Source organism: Wasmannia auropunctata, unplaced genomic scaffold (assembly GCF_000956235.1).
Source record: "Wasmannia auropunctata unplaced genomic scaffold, wasmannia.A_1.0 LD336000.1, whole genome shotgun sequence".
Taxonomy (NCBI): domain Eukaryota; kingdom Metazoa; phylum Arthropoda; class Insecta; order Hymenoptera; family Formicidae; genus Wasmannia; species Wasmannia auropunctata.
The window spans coordinates 2,328,585-2,339,778 of NW_012026890.1; the positions used below are offsets into that span (position 1 = coordinate 2,328,585).

At 35.9% G+C, this 11,194-nt stretch overlaps 1 protein-coding gene across 1 annotated transcript in view; it reads left to right on the plus strand.

Moving 5' to 3' along the window:
* The window catches only part of LOC105453342, a 31,655-nt gene extending 27,421 nt beyond the window's left edge, over window positions 1–4,234 (plus strand). Inside the window, exons 4-6 of the mRNA XM_011695193.1 lie at window positions 503–566; window positions 988–1,236; window positions 1,608–4,234. Of these exons, the coding sequence (XP_011693495.1) occupies window positions 503–566; window positions 988–1,236; window positions 1,608–2,003 (709 nt within the window). The 3' untranslated portion in view covers window positions 2,004–4,234. The remainder of the gene's footprint in view (window positions 1–502; window positions 567–987; window positions 1,237–1,607) is intronic.
* Window positions 4,235–11,194: the final 6,960 nt, after the last annotated feature.

Sequence of the window (11,194 nt, forward strand, 5' to 3'; positions counted from 1 at the left end):
GGCTGTTCGATTGCGAAACAAAATGGAATTCATGGAATTTTGACAGCAATCTCGGTTGTAAATGTTATAGATCGTTGGGAAGGACAGAAGGACATCAAGGAGATATTTTTAAAATTCCACGCGCGCGTATCGTATAAAGTCGTATAACGCAGAAGTTGCGGCATGATACGGCATTATAGTGCGCATGAAAAATATTATTGCAACTCCACCGGCTTATAAAAAGATTGGTCGAATGTAGCTCTTTGATGAGTAGAACGGTTTATTTGCGAAGGAATCTCGACGCGACGCGGTGTTTTCTCGGTAGTTTGAAACTTCCGGCGCGCGCGACTATACGCGTAATAGGGCAGGACGAGAGCGTTTGTCTTCCGACGTGAACCGGTGCTTTTACGTAGAAATAACGCTAGCTCGTTGGTGTCCTTTGAACTCTCCGACTTCTGCCGATGTCGTAGAATCTCTGATGCGTAAACTCGCGTGCTTATATATGCCACCTTCTTGTTCGCAGGTTTTCGTTGCAGACACACCGTGGCGGGCTTGTCAAAATATACGACAGCGCACTTATGTCCGGGGTAAATAAATATTTACTTTTGTACAAATAAATAGAAACGTAACAGACTGCATTTTAATATTAATAAACTAAATTCTAATGTGAAATGTTGTACATATAAGAAGAAAAATGTTATAAAAGAAACTTGTAATTTATATTAAATTGTAAATGGCTTTGCATGTATAATGTAACGCAAAAATAAGAAATATAATTAATATATATAAATTAATACATTTATTAATAACTAGTTTTATGAATTATTTTTTGCATGATTATATATACTGTTTATTTTCAAAGCTAATAATTCTACTTCTAAGAATAAGAAATATGTTGGAAAACTGAGATTAACTTTTTTTTTCGAAGCGTTTTACGTGGTAGTAAAATTATTACTCAAAGAGTCTGTATTGCAGTGATTGTGAGTAAACACGGTTTATTGTTCGCAGTCTAAGTACAAAAGCCTTCTGGTCTCGGAGCAGACCACCGTAGACGAGCTGATCCAAATGCTGCTGAGTTGCTATAGCTCCAAAGAACCGGTGGAGCAATTCTCTCTCTACGAGGTCTGCGAAGGTGAAGAGTACCAAAGGAAATTACACCCCGACGATTCCCCCCTCAAGGTCACACAACGGTGGACCAGCGCGGATCGACATCTTCGCATTAGGCGTAATCCAGATTATAACCAGCATAGGCGGAGGGTACGGCAATAAATTCGCTAATTTAGTAATTGACGCAATTTTTCGAAAGTACTTTTGGCTAAAATAACGTAACCGGAGTAATTCTTGGTATTATACTTTGTTGATCTTGGAAGAAATATTCATGAAAAGAATGTACGGTCTTATAATGCTTTGTCTATATATGTATATAAAGAACTTGTCTCATGCTAGTGAGTCAGCTTCAGCGTCTGTCTTCTCTGTCGTCAATCTTTAAGCAGGGAGACAATTGCGCACTCAAACAAAGAAATCGTAATCGTAAAATCCAATGTCCGTGTAATTGCGCTGTCGTCAGAATTATTCATAAGAGCTTGATAGAAAGTCAAATCTGTTACACAATACGGTCGTCATTTCAGAGTATGTGGGCGTCGGATTCAAGCATCACCATGGCGATGTCGAGGCTGAATCTCCATGACAGTCTTCCTATCCACTACAATCCGAGAATCGAAAACAACAATCACTTGAGCCTACATCATCTAGCCGGAAAAACTAGCGTTATCGCTAACAACAACAATAATAATAACAACAGCAGCAACAATAATATCATTCATGGGGGTCAGCATCACTCGTCGTCGTTAGGTTCCATCAGTCAAACCCCATCGCGAATCTTCGTATCTCGCGGAACGGATCTTCCGCAGGTGCAGCTGCCGCGGTTGCAGCAATTCCCACAGAGCGTTCCATCGACGCCGCGCTCGACGAAACACGTGACTGCTTCCTCCTACGCCGATTACGAGAATTATCTCTTTATATAAGATCGAATCGTTAACCGCGCTTGTGTAAACGCGATCAAAATCGATATAGAAGCTGCGTCGTCGATCGCAAAAGTTCACCCCGCGAAACGGTCAGAGTTACCAGAGACTCGTCGAAGATACGAGAAACGTACATTGCGACTGTCCGAGCGTCTTTGTCTTTGTATGTAATATTTAGATCGTCGAATACTAAGAGCACTATGAGGCGCGAGCAAACGTGTACCTTCGATTTTTATTAAAAAAGGTAGCTTGCCTTCTTTTGTTGCAGAGACATAGATTTAGGCTGTATTCCAAAATTCACTATCAGTGCTGAAAATTTATAATGCATTAACATAAGCTATAGATTTTCAAACTACATAAATTGTTAGAATGCCGTAAGCGGTCTTGGAAGCAGATCTTGGTGCTTAATAATAATTGTGTGAATCTTTTTTACAATTTTAAGTAAACCGCGCGCGAATATTTGTCGATCTTCAAACACAGCTCTAAACTGAATCTGGACTACATAATATCACAAATTAAATTAACAATTAAATAATTTTGATGCCAATGCATTTTATAACATTCTGCAGAATAGCTTGTTGCGAAAAATATTATCTCAATCTGGATATGAACCTGGACCTCTCTATTTTCCGGACGGGCGTTTTACCGTTCTACTGAGGCATGTGACAATATTTATCGTAATAACTGGTAAATAAGAAAAGAAACGTCATTTTTCAGACGTATAATAAACATTAATATGAAATCGAATCGAGATCATGAAAGTTCAAACTAGTTATAGATTATCAGTACTGGCAGTGAATTGTGGAACACATCTTTAAACTACCGTTGTTCTCACTTGTTTTGATTAATTTTGCTATAGTTTGATGAAGCTCATTAAAGGAATATCAAAGAATAATTATTTTCGGCAGCGTTGCAATATTTGATTAAAATTTTAGAAATTTCTGAAACATTAAATATTTTGATAAATATTGGATGTTTCCTATAAAAGTTCAAGAAAATGATTAAATTGCAATTGTTTAAATGCTCGTTTGCCACTTGTATTTCAGCTGATCAAAGGCTGATAATATTGAACAAAGAGAATTTACGATATTAGTTATAGTAGTGTGAGGGAAATTGTACCAAAGGTAGACGTACACAATTTTAGATACATATAGTATATATACATATACACATAAATATGTCTTGCATTCGTAAAAATGTGTAGAGTTAACCAAATCTGAAATACGATTTCGATAATTTTTATAAACATTTATTTTACGTTCAAACAAGAAAAATATCAAGTCAATACCTTGATAATAAATTGCTTTATTGTATATTTTCTATAACGTTAGCCGATAAGTAACTTCAGTAAAAAAAAAACCGTGATTCGAAAATAAAGGCTTGCGTGGAGCAATTTAAATTTTTACGCACAAAAGATGATTAAGAAGGAAAGAAAATATTAATATTTATTTATGTAATGTAAAAAGTATGTAAAAGGCATTTAGTTAAGCTCGTTTAAAAAAGGTTTTAAATTATTAATACTTTTCTATCTACTCAAAATTTCGTGCAATCCGATATCCAGACAGGATACCGGACGTGTTATAAACATTACGGAAAATATTTAAGTAACAATGAGTAACAGTAAGTCGCTGTTATCTCGATTAGAATTCTCGCGAGAAATTGTAATAACCACTTTCAATATACGTATAATACATTTATCGTTCCTCCTGCAATCGCTTACGAAACAGTGATTACAGAAACGTAATTTGCAGTACGTCAGAGGAATTGGCCTACGATAATTGTAAACACATTTCTTCCGCTATCGCAAAAGGCAAACAATTTTATCGCATTGAATTAACATTTAAAATCATTTGGAATGCTATAAAAGTCACTGTGCGACAATGGTGATTCACGCGACTTCATCGTAATTCCTTCCCATATACGGAGGAATATTTTTTTCACCGAAGTGCGTTTAATATTTTATTACCAAAGAGCTTCTCGATACGATACGTATATAAAAGGATAGAATAACACAACGCATGTGTCGAATAAGGCAGCCGAATGTGCATTTATCTATTGGAGTCTTTGATATGTACGTCAACGTAACGATGTGTGTGTCGACATGATTTCACGTCAAACTTTTATATGTCGAATTAATGTACCTACGTAAAAAAAAAAGTGTAAATATCTTTTTGTATTGTCCGTTTATACTTTATAAGAGAGAATACGAATAATGATTCATGTGTCCTAAATTATTTTCTATGTTTTTATTTCGCCTGAGTATACAATTATAAGTAGAGCGCGTGTAGGTTTATAAGATTTCACGATGAGCCACTTTTGTTTACTTATCCAAAACACTAAACATGTCATGTTCCTCAACAATATAACAAAAGTAAAATAAAATAGAAAGGAGATTCCACACTAAATTAGCAACAATGCATATGAAAGCAATTGTAGATACGTACGTGAATAACAGTTGAAAAGACTCACGATAAAATCTCACGAGCTTTAGCACTCTAATTATAATATACGGTAAACAATTAATCTCTCTTCCTTCTCTACGATGAAAGCTCCTTATCTATTGTTGCATGAAATATTTCTCTTCATTATCTTCCGCACCCTATTCGTCAAATATATATCGCATCATCAAAATACTTTTCAGTTGATCAAGAACGATCTAAAGAGAATACAAATTGTCTCGGTGTTATGTGATGATAAAAATTTTTATTTACAAATGCGACAGATGTAGGAATTCGGGTGCCAGTGACGTGCGGGAGAGAATCGATCGGCCGTCCGCTATGACGAACATTTTGTAAAATATGCTTTCTTCTCGGCATCTCCTCCTCGGAGTGCGAAACGAGTTTCTCACTTTCGCTTTTCGTCTCTCCGAGACATCACTGGCGAAGGAAAGAATCACTGAGTTGTTAACAATCATAATCTTGACATTAAGTACGATTAAAATCTATTTTAAGGGTTATGTGGAATTACAATAATAGAAATATTTGGTATCTCAAGGTTCATCCTGTGTTGCAGGATCTCTCAGGGGGGGGTTCAAGGGGAAAGGGATCGGTAAGAGTAGGTGGGGCGTGTCGGGGGAGGGGGCGGGCTGGGAATATAGCTTCTTTCTTGTTTAAAGATCAAAGGATAACATCACAGCATTGACATATCAACATCGAAACGGTCGGAGCAGCTCGTCCCTCGAAAATCACCGAAACGTTACGACGAGCTTCCCCGCTCGCTCATGAGATGTTTGCAGTCCGAAGAGAGACGTCCCCGTCCGCGTTCACCTCGGGGACTCTCGAGGAGTGCGTTGCAACGGCCGTAGCGCCTTTTTTTCACGTTTTGCTATAGAACAATTTACAATATCTCGTTAATTAGAGACGTCTCAATTCCATCTCCGAACAAATTACCACGCATTATACGCAAGCCGTACTCTCTCATTTGCTCGTTCGTTCGCTCACGTACGTATGCATATATTCTCTCGCTCTCTTTCTCTCTTCTCTTCACGATCCACTTTACATTCATCTTGCGATCGTTACAATTAGATGTACAATCGAATAATATTAATATGTGATTGACACAATCCAACATAATAGCTCTTATCATATCAAATATTTTACTTTCTCTCTCTCTCTCTCTCTCTCTTTCTCTCATTCTCTCTCTCGCTTTTTTCATTATCGGTGCAACAATAGTGAAATAAAGTTTTTTTTCTCAAGGAAAACGGATGGATCGCGGGTGGATCACGTGGAGCATTCTGCCACGTGCTTAAAACATCTGCGCGCTCATCAGTGTGGGCGACACCGACCGCATTTGTGTGACAATAATATAGATAATATACAGAGAAAATCTTTGATCCGACGAACCAGCCACGAAAGGGAATTATCGAGGACGCTCGCGCGTGCACGAAGTTTATCATTCCTTTGACACGATTCCTACACACGCGACAGAATTGCATCTAATCCTCGTACAAGCGCCGATCGGCCCGAATTGACGATTGTTTCTCGCGATACACGCGTGAAAAGTTTTTTGATCTCTTCAACAATACGTACTAGTAACTTTGGAGAAGTTACGGTTTTGCGCTAACAATATTTATTTAGAAATCACTTTCCGTTTTAATACAACTATATTCAATTAACGATATAGATTTATAAAAAAAGCTATACTTCGCATTTTTAAATACTTATAGAAGATTACAAATTAATAACATCTAAACATACATTATTTTACGTAATACATCAATTTTTCGAATTATATCATTGGGTTAATAAAATTTATTTGTCTTATAATTTATATATATATATTTAAGAATAAAAACATTACGTCGATTCGGGCCGATACATAACGCCGTAGCAGCCTTATACCGCATTTCCTCTTTTCGCTATATAGATATACTTTCAAAACCACATTATACCATCAACAATATTATGCCGTTAAGCCTCGATACAAGGATAGAACATTTCGCAGTATTTTAATCATACTGAGAGGATTTTTGCATCGGCCGAATGTTTCGCTCGCTTCATCTTCGTCATCGCGCGAAAACACCTAATAAGGCCTGTGCTCAATCCTCGTTTGGACCTTCCAACCATATGGAGTTACATTCAGTGAACATCGTCGATGGGACGAGACGAGAGAAATCATCGTCGACGACTCGGCGCATCAGTAGCGTTGCGAGCTACCAAAAGTGACCAATAAAAATCCATAATGTCGATCACATAAATCTTATCTTAAAACATAACTTAAATTAAGATGAGGCAAGATCGTAATAGAATCCTATTTTATCACCACAAATTGTAATATTGTGACTATAGAATTACTCTACAAATACGCTCTACAAATATGAATTAATCAAATAGTTACTAAACATTCGAGAGTCGTCCTAGCGCGTAATTAGTCAATAGAAATTAGTCGTCGTCCCGAAGAGATCTCTCGATCGTTCCCGCAATCCATCGTTACGACAATCAAAGTCGTCGACGACTCCGCCACGATGAATCCGTAAAAATTTTACATCCCCGCGCACGTTGTATAAAGTCAAAATTAGATCCGCCGGTAGCTTCGAGATTACCGATCTGATCGTACTCGAAGCTAGAGGTGATCTCCTTAAACTCCATCGTCTCCTTACAAATCCGCGTGCACACGGTGCGACAAAATACTTAGTCGTATAAGCAATCATCGTTTAATTATCAACACGAATCAAACAGCATCAATCAATCCGTTAAACTCTCTTTCTTTCTCTCTTCCCGTTCCAACAAATAAATATTTAGATCCATAACTTTGCGAGCGAACGCATCGATCGCGTGAGAGGCGACTAGGAGCACCCGTCGACGATACGATGCCGTAATCAACTAACTAATTGTAAGCGAATAATTATTATTACATGCACACAGTGCGAGCCAGCGAACCAAATCCCACGCAATTATCAGGTCGGTTCACGTCCTACACGCGCACAATTCGTACAACAAGTACATTATCGAAGATTCGTAGCCTACTTCATAACGTATTCCAGCCTTCGTCTCTTTCACCTAACGTCGATATTCGTAGAATCATTTTTTTTTTAGTCTTCAGAAAATTCGTATGTTCCCAATTCGACTTTCAGTAGTGTTTCGCCTCGTCTATGATCATCCTCGATTAATCAAAGCCTCTTATCTAAGAACGCCTAGACGACGGGGCTCTCTATACGTAAATGCATGTCTGTACAAGACATTCGATCGAGTCGCCGAATCTCGAAAAAAATTAATTTGTAAAGGCGAGATTACACTCTCTTTGGATAATTTGTGCGCGCGATGACATAAATTTTCGTGATATAAATTAATCTAAAAAGTTTCTGTTCGATTCAAACTATTATAAAAAGTTAAAGTATATTTGTAATTTATTTTATACATATATGTATAGTGTCCGTAAGTCGAGATTAATCATTCGGGAGATTAATGAGAATTTAAAAACAAGAAAGAAAGTTAATATGAACGTAGATCCGGAAATGCGTTCTTGTTCTGCCAAGGGATACTAGCTGGCTGTACCTCTACGTGATGCATCTTGGGTGCTAAAGCTGCTCGCAACTTATTTGACTTTAATTATGTTATAAAACTTACAAAATTATCTCTTCTTTTAATTTTGACAAAAAATTCCAAAACAAAGCAATTTCAAATTTCAACGTAAAAATGGCGATAACAATGCAAATTTGAAAATGCGTTTTCAAACCCATGTTCATGTCAACTTTCTTTCTTGTTTTTGAGTCCCCCGAGTGATTGACTTCAATTTATGGAATATTCTGTATAAATATAACTTCACAGGAATAAATAAAGAATTTCATCGATATTCTACGAAAAATTCTGTTCGTTTCAAAATTCGACGACGCGACTTTTCATTCCAACGAGGTTTTGAGTCAATCATGTAGTTACACGCGGAAACTACGAACAACGATCTTCTAAGCACTTGTGATCGAAGGATGTGGGGTATTTTTAGGATCGTCTTCATCAAGCTACATACTGAATTCTCGGCGCTACTTGAGCGTTACATAGAAATATTATTAACGATGCGGAAAGTAACCGCGGATGAATCGAAGCAGCTAAGTCGTAAATTCAAATCAAATATTCTCGCCGCAGATGCACTTCCTCTAGAGGAACGTTTCCGTATATGTATATGATGCGTATGTGTACGTTATATGAGTCAATATATTCACGGTGTAAATTTTCATCGCTGCTTATATTCTGAGGAGTTACAAAATATTATAAAAATTTCCATCTTGACAATTAAAAAATATCTATGAGATATTACATCTTGCACAACTATATAACTATTGTTTACGGGCTTTGCTCGGACCTGTTGTCCACAAACAAGCAGAATCAATCAATCAATCGAACGATATTCTCGATCTACAGAATACCGCTTTACAGGATTGTTTTTTTCGATATAATATATAAATTAATAATCTAGAATATTAGTTCTTATAAAAAATGTATTTTAGCCAATATGCTTTAAATTTATTTCCTGCAAAATCATACCATGTAACAATTTGTTTTGTGTAACAGTGAAAGAACAGGAAATAAAGATATATGCAAAAGTAGGTCGACAAAAATATAGTCGCCAAATTTTAACAATAATTAAATAATATATGAATATTTTATTAGCAACTGTGTTCCTTTCTAAAACAAATGCAAATGTTCGAAAGTTCCTTTTCTTATTAAATCACTACTACTTATAAGCACATTTGAAAATTAATTAAGCGGACTTCTTTATATCGAAAATATTCGTATGTACTCGCATTTCCTCGGGATGGTCTCATTTGACATGGGAAATGAACTTGTTGTTGGAAGCAAAAAACAGCGTGAATTTTTTTTATATAGATTCACAGCGATTGACGAAACGTATTTATCTATTATATACAAATCTGGGCTGCGAAACGATTCCATAGTAAATTATCTCGTAACGTATTGCATTCGAATCCGTTTCGAAATAGCGTCGAAATGTGTTACGAACATCGAGAAGATTCAGCGATGATTTTGCATTTCGAGTGTTTATTAAAGAATCGGAACTTCCACTGTTCTCCACTGTTTTCTTACTTAAATATCTAACACACGACGTTAGATATTTATATATATCTGTAATTCTTTTTACAAAATTTCTCCCTAAGATAAAATTTACATTTCTCAACACTGATAAGCAATTTTGGCGCGATAATTTGTGTCGGCACCAAATCTCATGCGAAGCTTCGAGATGCTTCAGAGAGACAATATCCGTATAAATATGTACCTATCTAAGATTCAAATGTTAGAAACGACAAACGAACATAGTACATGATCGTAGCGTGCGCAAATCAATCATGTTTCCCCCAATAGACGTGTTCTTAATTGGTACCAATCGTCGACTGCGACAAAATGTTACGTAACACAATATCTCGACAAAATTAAATTTCTCGCATTAATAGTTTGTAAAATAATGTACTGGTAAGTTCATTCGCGATCTAATGCTCTTCCTCCCTCCCTCTCTCTCTCTCTCACTCTCTCTCTCGTTCTCTATCTCTCTCTAATAAAAATAAAGTTTTATAAAATTTATACGAAAGATTTTAAAAAATTTTTATTATATTTCTCCCTTTAAAATAATTTTATTTATAAAATAACAAGAAATATGCTAAAAATTGATACCAATTAAGGATATATGTATTTCATACTATTATTCACACAAAACTCAGTTTTCAAACACTAAATTCTTCGCCGATCATACGTATTTATCTAACGTTTAAGTAGCAAACCACCAAACACCAAAGTAATCTAATTGCGTTATTCAAATCGCAATTCGACATTTCGTAATTTTCATAAATGTATCAATCGCAAGAAACATGCCAAATGTATTTATGCCTTTTAAGTTGCGGCGATTAAAATGAAACAAATGTACTTATATAAATAATACGCGTACTTTTAAAAAGTTCCTTATCGCACACAAAAAAAGAATCGCTAATTGTTACTCGATTCCCGAAGGAACATTTAAAAATTATTCCAAGATTACCCTGCTAGAGTTTACGCTAATTTGTACAGCAACGTACATAATGTATATGTGATACCGCTAATCAAAAATGCATGCACCACCGCCTATAATATATAGGAAAAGTTTTCGAGATTAATTACCCTAAATAACGACTTATGCCGTAATCTATTCCGAGCTATTTTGGCTGCCTTAAGAATGCCTTAAAATGTTTGTACGTTTTTATTTACGTCAAGTGTTATCTTTACTTTCTCGAAAATATAGGATAATCGTATATCGTCTTAGACGGGAAATGTTTCGTGCAACCTGCAAAATGGACCGATACGATCGATCTTATTCTATTTTTCACCACAGTTGGTCGCTCCACAGATTGGAATCGACGAGATATCCGCGATGTTACGTATTAAGAATTTCCCGTATAATGCAATAAATAATCTTTATTATATTTTAGTGTAAAAACAAATTAAATATTTAATTATCAACTATTTCTCAGCTAGATGCCGATTCCCAGCGTTATCAATGCTGCAAGAATGAAAATTTGAACGGTAATCGTAAAAGCTTCTTACAGTATTTACATAACGCGATTAGTAAAAAAAATGTGAGTAAAAATACGATGTTTGTCACACAAAAGAATAATTTAGATTTTCAGAATTGTCTCAACTAAATGTTTCAGAAGCAAATGAAATATTTTGTAATTAATAAATAGTGCATTATATCAAGCCAATAGTGAACGAGTAATA